The sequence below is a fragment of the Vombatus ursinus genome, unplaced genomic scaffold, assembly GCF_900497805.2.
Source record: "Vombatus ursinus unplaced genomic scaffold, bare-nosed wombat genome assembly UNPS02005659.1, whole genome shotgun sequence".
NCBI classification, from domain to species: Eukaryota; Metazoa; Chordata; class Mammalia; order Diprotodontia; family Vombatidae; genus Vombatus; species Vombatus ursinus.
The window spans coordinates 7,226,563-7,240,494 of record NW_020945437.1 but is presented as its reverse complement, the minus strand read 5'-3'; the positions used below and the strand labels follow the sequence as shown (position 1 = coordinate 7,240,494).

Genomic DNA, 13,932 nt, shown 5'->3' with positions numbered 1-13,932 from the left:
GAGTCATTTCAGTCATGTCCATCTCTTGATGACCCCATTTGGGGTTTTCTTGGCAAAGATACTGGAGTGGTTTGCCATTTCCTTCTCCAGCTCATTTTACACATGAGGAAACTGTGGCAAAGAAGGTAAAGTGACTTTGGCCAGATTTGAATTTAGGAAAGTGACTCTTCCTGACTCCAGGCCCAGCATTGTAGCCACTGCACTGCCTCTTAATGTTTACTTGTCAGGGAAACACACACAAGGTTATCTCTACAGAGGAGAGCAGGGAGGAAGGTATGAGATGGGATGAAAAGGCCTGGAAAAGTTGTCATGGTGAGTGGGACAGTAAGTCATTTAGGGAGGTGTAAAAGAGTTGCCTTACCCAGCAATAGTACTTCTAGGACTGTGTCCCAAAGAGATCATTAAAAATGGAAAAAGGACCCCCATGTACAAAGTTATTTATAGCAGCTCTTTCTTGGTGGCAAAAAATTAGACATTGAGGGGATGCCCATCAATTGGGGAATGGCTAAACAAGTTGGGGTACATGAATGTAATGGAATACTATTGTGCTATAAGAAATGATGAGCAAGTGGAGTTCAGAAAAACCGGAAAAGACTTGTATGGACTGATGCTGAGTGAAGTGAGGAGAACCAGGAGAACGTTGTACACAGTAACAGATCTTATATCATGCACTAATGTATCACTTCCATGTTTATGAATTCTGAAATGACCTTATCCCAAACTGTTGTCATTACACTTCTCCCTCTGCCTTGAAATCTGAAAACCTATTCCTCATCCTCACTATGACTTTCAGTCTCTCTACCCTTCATGTCTTTCCCAGACCATCACCCCAGCAATAACTACATTCTCCTCCCTTCACCATCTTGACCCTTCAGCGAGCCAGTTCAATTTTGCTCTGTCATCTTCTCTTGAATCTTTTGCCTCCTTATCCTATTGAATATCTTGCTGTGCAAAACATCATCCTTGGATGACTCCCATCTTCTGCTGCTTCCTCTCCTGCTCACTCATGTGCTGATAAACAAAGCTAGAGAAATTCACGAAACCATGCTGACTGGCACAGCTACCAACTTATGTGATCTTGACTGGGCCCTCAGTGTAGCAAGGTCACCCTTTTTTTTAAAAAAAAATTAATTAATTGACTTTCAGTTTTCAACAATCACTTCCATAAGCTTTTGAGTTTTAGATTTTTCTCCCCCTTTCTCACCCCCTCCCTCCCCAAGATGGCATGCAATCTGATATAGGCTCTACATATACATTCCTATTAAACATATTTTCACATTAGTCATGTTGTAAAGAAGAATTAGAACCAATTGGAGGAACCACGAGAAAGAAGAAACAAAACAAAACAGAAGGAAAAAAAGAGCAAATAGTATGCTTCGATCTGCATTCGAACTCCATAGTTCTTTCTCTGGATGTGGGTAACATTTTCTGTCATCAGACTTTTGGAGATGTCCTAGATCCTTGTATTTCTGAGAAGGGTTAATTCGATCAATATTAGTCATTGCACAACGTGGCTGTTACCGTGTACAACGTTCTCCTGGTTCTGCTCTCTTCACTCAGCATCAGACCGTACAAGTCTTTCCAGGTTTTTCTGAAGTTCACCTTTTTTTATAGCACAATAGTATTCCATTACATTCATATACCACAACTTGTTCAGCCATTCCCCAATTGATGGGCACCCTCTCAGTTTCCAACTCTTTGCCACCACAAGAAGAGCTGCTATAAATATTTCTGTACGTGTGGGTCCTTTTCACATTTTTATGATCTCTTTGGGATATAGCCCTACAAGTGCTATTGCTGAGTACAGCAACCCTTTTACCTCCCTAATTGACTTTGTCCCACTTACCATGACAACTTTTCCAGACCTTTTCATCGCTTCTCATAACTTCCCCCTCCCCACCATCCTCTGTGCAGATAACCTTGTGTGTGCTTCACTGACAAAATTGAGATGTTTTGCTGAATTTACTCCTTTCCTTCTCATCTCACATTACCCAGGTGTCTTCTGCCGCTATCCCTCCATGTCTGTTTCGCATAAAGAGGAAGCCTTTCTCCTTGCAAAGATGAGCCCCTCTCCTGCACAAATGATTCTATTCCAACCTGTTTTTGCCAGCACACTGCCCTTTTGTCATCTCCACTCTCTCACCTATCTTCAGTCTCCCCATGTCTATTCACTGCTTCCTTACTGTTTTACAAACATACCCATGTCTTCATCATTCTTAAAATATCCTTACTTGAGCTGTCCCTCATTTGAGCCACTTTTTCCCATCCTATATCTCTCCTCTCTTTTGTGGCTAAACTCCTTCCATAAGGAGGTCATCCACAATGGAGGCCTCTATGTCCTTTCTTCTCACTCTCTTCTTAATTCTCTACAATCTGGCATCTGACCTCATTATTCAGTGGAAATTGCTCTCTCACCTTAAATCCATCATATTGGCTGAGATGACAAAAAAGGAAAATGACATGCTGGAGTGGCTGAGGGAATCCAGATACACTAATGCACTATTGGTGGAGCTGTGGACTAGTCCAAACATTCTGGAAAGCGATTTGGGATTATTCCCCAAAAGCTAATAAATTATGCTGAGCAAGTCATAGTATATGACTGTGATGAAATACTAATGTGCTGTAAGAAATGATAAAGGAGGTAGATTCAGAAAAACTTGGAAAGACTTGCATGAACTGATACAAAGTGAAGTGAATAGAAGCATGAGAACAGTTTATACAATAACAATAATATTTTAAAAATAATCAACATTGAAAAACTTAGTAATGCTGATTAACACTGTGACCAATTGCAATTCCAAGGGATCCATGATGAAACATGATATACACTTCCAGATAGAGAATTGAGGGGTTCAGATTGCAGATTAAAGCGTATTTTCTTCCTTTGTTTTTCTTACTTTTTTGGACATAACTAATATGGGGATTTATTTTGTATGATAATACTTATTGGTAATGTGTTTTGTTTTTCTTAATTTCTAAATGGGTAGGGGAGGGGAAAGGAAACTAATTCAGAACTGAAAATAAAATACAATTGAATCTTTATGAATAAAACAAATTGTGCGGTTAACAATGAAGGATAGAATAAGGTGCTCTTTTCAGTTACTAATAATCTGTTAGTTGCCCAACATGATAGCCTTTTCTCAGTCTTCATCCTTCCTGATCTTTCTGAAGGTCTTGACACTCTTGATCATGCTCTTCTCCATGGTGCTCTCTTCTCTCAAGGTTTTCTTGATACCATTCTGTCTTGGTTTTCTTCCTACCTGTCAGACCATTCCTCCTCAATTTCCTTTCATCTTCATCCAGGGTATACCACAGGGCTCTGTCCTGGGCCACCTTCTGATCTCCCTCTGTACTCTTTCACTTGGTTATCTCATCAGTTCCCATGGATTCAGTTATTGTCTCTATTTTGATGATTCTCAAATCTTTTTATCCAGCCCTAATCTCTCTATTGATCTCTAGGCTCACGCCTGTATTTGACTATTGGACATCTTGTACTGGCTGTTCTGTATATCTCATAAACTCAACATCTCGAAAACCTGAACTTATTTTCTTTTCTCATGAATTTCTTCCAAACTTTACTTTTATTGTTAAAGGTAACATCATCCTATCAACTCTCCCCAACTCCTACCTCAAAACATGGGTGTTATCAAGTCCTTACATTCTCTTACTTCCTAAATATCCAATCTGTTGCCATGTCCTATTTATTTTACCTTTTATAATATTTCTTACATATTCCTCCCTCTCTCCTCTGACATTGCCACCAGCATGGTACAGACTCTTATTCATTTTTAGTTTATTGAAATATCCAGCTGGTTGGTTTCTGTGCCACAAGTCTCTCCCTGCTCTAATTCATCCTCCGTTCAGCTGTCAAAGTAATTTTCCAAAAATTCAGGTTTAACTATCACTACCCTACTCATTAAACATTAGCAGCTCCCTTTGATCTCCTGAATTAAATATAAACTCCTTTATTAGTCATTCAAAACCTTTCATAACCTGTGTCCTCTCCCACCCCCATCTTTCTAGTCTTCATATACTTTATTTGCCCCATGTACTCTGTGATCCAGTGACACTGATTTCCTTACTATTCTTCCCACAAGATACTCTGTCTCCGGACTCCAGGCATTTTTTTCTGGCTGTCCTGTTTCCCTCTTCATCTCTACCTCCTGGCTTCCAAAGATACCCCTAAATATTTGTGCCTTTCATCTTTTGATTTTCCTGAATTTATTGTAGTTGTTCACATATTATCTCACCCATTATTAGATTGAACTCCTCAAAAATAGGCAGTCTTTTGTTTTTATTTGTATCCTCAGCTCTTAGCACAATACCTTTGCATTTAGTAGATATTTAATAATTTGACCAACTGATTTTCATATACAAAGAACAGAAAGATTGTTATATGTGAAACTATCAATTTGTATATCAAATTTAACATGATAGCACTACCCTAAATTTCTTTTCTGCTCACTTCTTTATATTTTTTTGTTTCACTGATGCTTTTGTCTTTTTTAACATCATTACTACCCGTGAACTCCCCCGTGCACCTAAATAAAAGCTTTTAATAAAGGTCAGGCATTTAATAAAAGTCAGGCAAATAAAATCTATGGGTTAAAAGTGTTGGAAAATGTATATCTCATTCCACACTTGTAGTCCACTGTCCCTCTGCCAAGATATGGAAAGCAGGTTTCATGATCAGCCTATTTCCTTTATCTTGTAAGGGTTGTATAAACTGTGCTCTTGGATCTACTTCACTTGTATCAGTGGATGACCATCCATTGGAGAATGGCTAAACAAATTATAGTACATGAATGTAATGGAATATTAACATAATAGAAGCTACTTTGAACATAATGAATATAGATAAGCATGAGAAAACTTGTGTTTTCTTTACATTCATAGTAATGTAAACAGATCCATCGGAAAAATATTTAGTAATTACAGCAACATAAATGAAAAGAACAAAAAAATGCTAAAATACTGTGTAATATTAAATACCAACTTTGCCCCTCAAGAAGATTTGAGAAAGTGCACCTTCCTGGTTTCTTTGCAGAGGTGGAGGACTACAGGAGTGAAAAACTGCATATACTATCAGACTCAGATGTTGGATTAATTTCACCAAACTTTTTTATTCTCTTTTTTTGTTAATTCTTTGTCCCAAGTAATAGAACTCTAGCTACGGGAGGAGGGAAAGATATATTTGGAAATGTAGGCAATATAAAAATAATATTTGCTTGTGTAAATGAAGATGAATTATTGCCTGAGAAACTGATTTTGCTAAATTTAATGTGATATGCCTTCTGTCTTTCCAAACTTTAACCTAGTTTATAAGTGCTCAGGAATACTATTATCAGGTCTGCAACAACTACAAGGAGCAATGCCAGCAATCTGGTAGAATTATTGAACTGTGTGAAATTAAACATCTCAGAACCTTCTCAATATTTCCTTTACGGTTTGTTGTAGGGTTTTTGGCAGGTGTATCAATGATGTTTTACAAAAGCACGACAATCTCCATGTATTTGGCCTCCAAACTCGTAGAGGTAAGCAAATATTTCTTTATGTAGATTATTCTAAAATATGTGTTCTTAGTCTGACCACTGAAGTATGAAGAAATTGTGTATCCCAAGCACGGATTCCAGTGACTATCATGAAAAGACATAACATAGGGTTTTAATTAAAATTATTTTAAGCATTTACAAATATGCTCTGCATCATAGGGACTCAATGTGAACCTATTAAAGGATGCTTTTCTTTTTTCATGACTGTCTAGTGTATTAAGCCAAGCAGTAGCATATTCATTTCCTTCTTTTCATTGTCATATGATCATCTGATCTGGGCATAGGCCATTAGCCCAAAAATGAGTGCTAGAAAAAGGGTTCTCTGGTAATGGAATCTCTGGAGCATTTAATTTATGACTATAAGGAATTTTGAACTATTTATTTTCACATAGAAATAAACTTTATTTTGTATATTTTCATTAATATTTAAGCACAGAATTATCAAATTCCCTTTAATTGTTTTAAATAGTTTTTGGCATTCTTTGATATGATTTCCTTACATAAATTCAATAAATAAATAAAAGCTACAATTATATAGTAAAAGTCAGTACTGTAGTCAGTATACCTAAAATAGCTTTATAGGCAATTTTTTTTTAGAAATCTATGAATCTGCCCATAAGTATTTCCTGCTTACTATGTGCCTAGCACTTTGTGAGATGTAAAAATTAGAAGACTTTAGACTTGGAAGAGCCTCAGATAACTGAATATAATCTCCTCTAAAACATCCTTGACCTGGTGTCATAAAGATGGGGAATCCACCACCTGTCGAAACCACTTTTTCTGGTTTTGAACACCTCTAATTTCTAGAAAGACTTTCTTCACATTAACCCTACATTTGCCACTCTTTAACTTTTACATTAGTTCTACCACATTCTGCCCAAACAAAACAAACATTTTCTACTTACTAGCTTTCTGAATGTTTAAAAACAACTAACGTCTCCTCCCTTCCATCCTCCTTCCCCCAGTTCCTCTGTTGTCAGTCACTTAACCCCTGTTTCGCTTAGTAATTCCTCATATGGCATGGTCTAGTCTAGAGTCTCCTCACTGCCTCCTCGGTGGCATCGAGCTTATCACAGGTGATGCCCAGAACTCAACACACTATTCCACTATGGTCTGCCCAAACAGACTACAGTGGTTATGTCACCTCCCTTGTTCTGGAAACTCTGCTTTTTTTGTAACATAAGCTAATATTATATTAGCTTTTGTGGCTTGTGTGTCGTAATTTTGACTTGTACTTGTAGGTCTTCTAAAACTCAGAGATCATATTCACATAAACTGTTTTTGTCTAGCAGATTTCCTTTAGCCTTCACTTGTGAAGTTTCTCTTTTAGCAGAAGTATAGGATGGCATTTTGTTTGTTTGGACCTTCATTTTCACTGGTGTACAGAACTCATGTCAGGGAAACGCCTTCTCCCAGTACAGATCCATAACTTGTTTAATTTAATAATTTTAGAGCACTGAGAGGGAAAGTGACTTATACAGAGTTATATAGTAATATGTATCAGAAAAATGGCTTAAATCCAGATCTTCCAGACTCCCAAGTCAGATACTAGTTACACTTTTAACTGTTAAATTTTATCTGTTTTTAGATTTGTCCATTGTCCTAGTGTCTTTAGATATTGGTATCTGATTCTGTCACCCAGGATATTAGTTATCCTTTGCAGCTACATGTTGATTAGAGACTTAAGAAGCAATATTTATAATTTCATCCAAGTCATTGTTGAACTTTGCAGGGACAAGAACAGTTCTCTGGGGTGATCCACTAGAGGTATAATAAGATTTGATTCCTTCCCTTGGGAAATATATGGTTGGGGAGACAAAGCTTAGACCCAAGAAATAATTAGAAATCCATTCATTTTATATCCCAAGGAGTCTCAGCATTTCATATAAATTGTACTTTTACCAAACTTATTTCTGCATCTGTATTAAATGGTTCATTAATATAAATGTAATATAATACTCCACCCGATGATGTGCAGCCTTATATTCTCCTTGTTTTGTCATGTGGCGCTTTGCTTCTCAAATAAAGTGTGAGGTCTTTGTGAAAAGGGAAAATTTTGATGCTCCTTTTTGTATTGCCTACAGGTCAACTGGACTCACATTAACAGCTTGATAAATAAGTGTTCTGTTTTATTTTAAAATTACTGCTGTATCCTTAATGTTCTCTATTTTTGTTTATGGTATATTTGTTTATGGTATATCTCACGAGAATTTTTGAGTAGCAAAAAATTTGTGATGTCACAACTAATGTAGAACATAGTACTATTTTTTTAAAAAAGGCGTCATTTCTAAATCTTTCATTGTGATTATTTTGTAGACCATGTATTTCAAAGGCATTGAAGCAGGAAAAGTTCCTTATTTCCCTCATGCAGATACCATCATATACTCCATCTCCACAGCAATTTGTTTTCAGGCAGTAAGTATGCCTTTTGAAATGGGAAATGAGATTGTTTTAGTTTCTAATGCTTATTACATTCCAGTGGGAAAAGCTAGAATGTTATCAGACATGCATGGTAGAGTGTTTCACTTATCTTCCAAGCAAGGGACAGGAATCACTAAAGAATGTGAAATATCTTCCTGAGTCAGACCTTGTTATGTGAATATGCTGCTTCTTGAATTGCTATTAAGTTCAGTTTGAAAGTAATTTAGAGTTCTAATTTATTGAATAGTCCACTGGGGATAGAAGAACAGTATTCCCAGAGGGACAATATTGGCAGCATCACTGTCATACCAATAGTATATCCTAGTATTGCCAACAAGAAAAATTAAATTTTATAGAAATAACAGCTTTCATTTTCTCGTTCATATTCTCCCAAAGTTCTGAGACCATTTTTGTTATTATGTTAAAGTAATTGCAGACCACCTTTGGATAAGGTTTTGTTTTGTTTTTTGAATTGAGGGTACGTTGATTCATTTATTGCAGCTAGTAAAATACCAGACAACCAGTGGATACTCAGTAAATACTACTTGAAGATGCTGACTACCAGTTAAATTGTTTTCTAAAGGAAATATTTAAAGACTATTGGACTCTATAAAGGATATCCTCATTATTGTTAGATAAAGCACTAGTAGATTTAGCATTGCTATTGTTGTGGCTATTAATACTAATATATCATGAATACAAAAAAATTAAAGGTAGGCCTGCTGCATTTTACAAGTCTGCTTATAATTTTTTATATCCTGGAAGAGGTTTGATGTTCAGTATTATTTTTTTAGGCTGTCATGGAAGTTCAGACCTTGCGACCATCTTACTGGAAATTTCTTTTAAGGATCACCAAGGGCAAGTAAGTGACTCAGATGATTTAAACAATTTAAAGTCCCCCAAAGGGAAAATTCTCAGTTCTGTTATATAGAAAATTCATAGGTCAAATGGATATTTCATGTGGTTCACATCAACTAACCTTATAATTTTTCCACTCCCTACCCAAATTAACTCAGAAAATAAGATATTCATTTAGTGAACATGATTATATCCTTCCTCATCCTTGCTGATATTTTGGAAATGCTATTGGTTGTAGATTAATATAATGTGATTTTGCCAAAAACTATTGAATATTATATACAAAATAAACATGTAACAAATACATTTATTCCTAATTTCATAAATCCAGGGCCTTTTTTTCTTTTAACTTAACATGTTAAGAAGATTGGTTAAAGATCTAAATCCCAAAATTGAACTAATAAACAATTTGGGGAGAAATATTACTAATTCTAAAAACATCCTTCTGAACCACATTTGACTTGTTCAAGTCAAATAGTTGTCTTTTCCATTCTTTTAGATTTTTAAAGGTGGATACTATATACTATTCTGCAATAGGCTTAAAATTTAATCACCCATAGTTGTCTCTTTTACAAAATTAAGCCCCTTTTCTTTAATTCTTTCCTCTTTGAAGATAGAGAAAAGCTGGCAAGTAATGTTCTTTACTTGAAATCTCCTCCAAAAATGTGAATATAATTATTAATTTTACCCTTAGTATTCTTTTTTAAGCCCAAGTTAACTCAACTCCTTCAATGTCCCTTCATATGTTCAACTCTTCAGTTTTTGTATTCTTCTCTTGACTTTCTCTTATTTCTCTCTTGTTCTTTCTTAAAATATAGTGATATGAACTAAGGGGCTAAACTAGGCAATAATATAATATTAGCCTTTTAAAAATAACGAAAGGGTTATTGTCCAGGAATTCAGTTCCAAAGTAGTGTTAGTATACCCTATTGATTATTTTGTCATTTTTTATTTGAATTGTTGATATGTGTGTGTGTGTGTGTGTGTTTTTAAAATAACTTTAATTATTAAATAAAGTTATTTTTTTTTTCATCTAACCCTTTTCACCCTTTAAGTCCATAATCTCCTATCCTGGTTTTTTTTTTTCCTTTTCGGTCTCCTCCTTTTCTTAATATCTACTTATGTAGTTCATCAAGCACATCTTGTAGATGCCCCTGAAACAGTTTTATGTGTTACATTTTGGTCAACTCTATAGAACTTATCAAAATTCTAGGGAAAAAGAAGTGCTTAAAGTGAAAGGAAAGTTCTTCTACCTGCTAATTATATACTAATGCTTAGGGTCCATGCTATAGTAATCTGAATACATGTAGTTCTTTTGAACATTTTTTTAATCTCCTTTCTTCCTCGAAGAAGTAATTTTCTGCGCATCAGTGGTTTTATATAAGCACTAGAATCCAAAATGAAACCATGACTTATTTCTACCAGAAACTTGGATTCTACCCCTCAAACCACAGAGAAATCTGTAAGGGATGCTTTTGCCTTATCTTGCCCAGACCTTTGCCTTATTTCTTGGCCATCTGCAAACTCAAACTATGGCATGTATGATGTACCTCCCCCTACTTCCAGCACCCCTTTGTGTGTTATCTTATCCCATTAGAATCTGAACTTATTGACAGAATTTAGCACAGTGCCTCCCCCCAGTTCCTTCTCTTTTCCATTAATTGTTAGGTCATTCAGAGTTAAATGATACTAATAAAAGGCAGGTATCTTTTCTGTGGTCTGTGTGTCCCTTAAAAAGTTGAAAATCCATGTTTGCTTTGGGTAGCTAGATGGCACAGTGGATAGAGTGCCAAGCCCGGAATCAGGAAGACTCCTCTTTCGAATTTGTCCTCAGACACTTACTTGCTGTGATTCTGGACAAGTCACTTAACCCTGTCTGACTCAGTTCCCTTATCTCTAAAATGAGCTGGAGAAGGAAATGAAAAACCACTTCAAGTATCTCTGCCAAGAAAACCCCAGGGGTCATGAAGAGTCTGACGTGACTGAAAACAACTGAACAACAACAGCAAAAATGTTTGCTTTGGAAAAAAATATATAAAAAAGAAGAAGAAAGGGGGGGGCAGCTAGACGGCACAGTGGATAGAGCACCGGCCCTGGAGTCAAAAGGACCTGAGTTCAAATCTGGCCTCAGATACATAACACTCACTAGCTGTGTGACCCTAGGCAAGTCACTTAACCCCAATTGCCTTAAAAAAAAGTTTGCTTTGACTTTAAATATTAACCCCCCCCTTTTTTTTTGAAAGAGAATGAGAAACTATTAATATATCTGTGAAGACACTCATTTGTTAGAATGTGCTTGAATTTACCCTGTGAGCTCATTGGAATTGTAAATTAGAATCTCTGTGATTGCTAGTTTTTTTTTTTTAATATGATTCAATTCATTAGAAAATTCTCAGTAACCTTCAGTTGAGATCTGACATCTGATAAAAAGATTGAATCAAACATCCTGAGATTCCACAACTGATTGTATCTCTTATATAAAGTATTAGATAGTCAATCATGAGAGAAGAGTGATTTCTGATATTTGTAAAACTAGCACATAGTAGAGTTAGGTGCTTAATAAATGCCTATTCCCTCTCCACTCCCCTCCATGATTCTGCCGTTGCCTATACCATTAGCCAGCTTAGCCTCAATATAATTCTATTCTTTCTATCAGATAAGCAAAATGAATCCAAATGAAATATTATGAATAACTTAACTCAGTAGCAGAATTTATAAAGTCTGCATTTGCTTACACTCTCACCATTCATTTTCTAGGTTTGCAGTCATAAACAGAAAAGTCCTTGATGTATTTGGTACTGATGCATCTAAGTACTTCCAGGATTTCACACCCCAGTTGGATCCAAGATATACTACTGTGATACCAGACCTACCCATGGAGCTTTCTTGAAGATTATTCCTTATTATGACTAAATGTGATTATCATTTTCATCTGAAAAGTTAATTGAGTTGGACAGAAAGAAGAGGGCCCATGTTCCACTTCAGTGTTATTTCAATGAGAAATGCTTTTTATTGATCATAAATACTGAAGCTTTTTAGGAAGGTGTTGCTTAATAATTAAGCTCCCTCCATAGCCAGAATATGATTGTGGATCATTTTAGTATTTGACAGTATGGTAGAGTCTTGATTAAATTATGTCCATGAGAATGGTAAATGATCTCAAGAGAAATGAAATGACATAAAATATGCTTAAAATAATACTTTAAAATATATCTTTAGTTCATTCCAGTATACTTCTTGGTGAGCCTAAGAATAGTTCCACATTTGAGAATTTATAAAGGATCACGAGTACACAAATTTGATCTATTGTATTTTGGTTTAAGTTTTCATTTGGCAACTGTGATGGTGAATGCCTCATATTTAAGATAATTTCAAAAACTGCTACTTGGTCGCTAATTTAAGGGAAAACAATAGCCATTTTGTTTCAGGGTTGCAGAGGTATCTTTTACCATATGATTAAATATGGCAGTAACATCATTTTTAAAGCTCTGTTGTTAACACTGATAACTTCACCCTTCCTGATGATAAGATGGGCCATTTGGCAGTCTAGTTAACACATGATCCACATGGAAGGAAATCAGTTTGTCAAGTGGAAATTGTCATATCTGAGAAAGCTGAAATGCAGTGTTTAAATATTTATGGAAGCATTGCAAGTGAGCACTAAAGAAGTTACCTTTAAAAGTACCAGCTTCCTGTAGATTAATTGCACTCAAATTTGTTAATAAGGATTGTATTCTTCAGAGCTAGGTTTTAATGCCGTTGCTGTTCCAGAAGGGATCAAAATATTGTGGAGCAGTCCTCTAAGAAAATCAGCTTAAGCAAATTCTTAAAGCCATGTTTGTTCACGTTCAAGTGTGTCACACAGGCAGCGAGTTGTTTTATATTGATAATGACAGCTACTGACAACATGAAATGCCACTGGTTGTAAAAAAAATCAGTTTCATGACAAATTTGCTTCAGATTTTGTACTGCCTTTTTCCCATTGTCACCATGTTTTTCTGTGTTAGAATAAAGTAGTGACAAAATATAGTCACTGCTAATTATGAAAGTTAGTTCAGAACAGCTGTGGCTGAAATAGGATCACTCCTTAGAGCTTTTCAGGGAAAAGTTGTACTTTTCTAAGCTAATAAAGCTTGGACACTTGTGATGACTGCTGTGAATGGAACATATAATAAGAATGACTATATTTTTTTAATACAATTTAGTTGCTGAAAAGTTTGTAGCCCACTGTAAGTTAATTATGGAGTAGAACCTGTGTTGCAACTGGAATTGTAACCCTGCCTTTAAAATACTTAATCCCACATATTCGGTTTCATAAAGCCTGTAACTCCATCCTCTGTTGTTATGGCAAACTGAGACCCAACAGAAATCAAGGCATTGATGGTAACATAGTAGAGATCTACATTGGTTTCATCTAAATACTTTGCTTTGATTAACTCTGTAGAGCTGACATGTGCCATCAGGACATGTTAGTAAGAGATTGTGCCAGTTTCTGACTCCAAATTGTATTAACATAGTTTTAAAGTTTTTCCTCATTGGAATCAACAAAATGATAGGCTCCGTATTAGGAGTTTAAAACTATTATGCATTGCAATAACCAAGAAATATTGCTGTCTGCATCTCTTATTTCTTTCATTCAGAAACGTTGGTTATAATGCTTTTTTTGTCATGTAAAAATAAAATCCTTTTGATCCATAAGTTATTTTCATTGATATAAAAAGCTCATTTGTTGGAATGACTTAAGCCCTACTGTAATTTTCTTTCTGAGATTCTAGAGTAAAATATTTGCTGCTTGTAAAGATTCAACTCTTCGATTTACTTTTATTAATAAAAACTGGTAAATAGCCTGGGCAGAGTTCCTAAGTGTTTCTTGGAGGGAGGGAGGGAGGGAGGGAACAAGCCTGTGAATGTTTAGAAGAGTTCTGAGGAATATGAAAAAAGTTAACTTGGCCTTTTCCCTCCTATACTTCACTGAAAAAATGGCTAAAGTGATCCATTGGTTCTTCATTATTTTCAGGGTTCCAAGGTAGAGTCCTCATGAGCAAAAGTCAGCCTGTTAAAGAAGGTTCCTTAAATTCTTGTAATGAGACATCTGATGACC

At 35.7% G+C, this 13,932-nt stretch overlaps 1 protein-coding gene across 2 annotated transcripts in view; it reads left to right on the top strand.

Moving 5' to 3' along the window:
* Positions 1–13,677, top strand: part of TMEM135 (transmembrane protein 135) — a 342,694-nt gene extending 329,017 nt beyond the window's left edge. For both annotated transcript variants that reach the window (XM_027848341.1, XM_027848342.1), the window contains 4 exons: positions 5,458–5,534; positions 7,869–7,967; positions 8,768–8,835; positions 11,589–13,677. In XM_027848341.1, coding sequence (XP_027704142.1) covers positions 5,458–5,534; positions 7,869–7,967; positions 8,768–8,835; positions 11,589–11,721 — 377 coding nt within the window. In that variant the 3' untranslated portion in view covers positions 11,722–13,677. The remainder of the gene's footprint in view (positions 1–5,457; positions 5,535–7,868; positions 7,968–8,767; positions 8,836–11,588) is intronic.
* Positions 13,678–13,932: the final 255 nt, after the last annotated feature.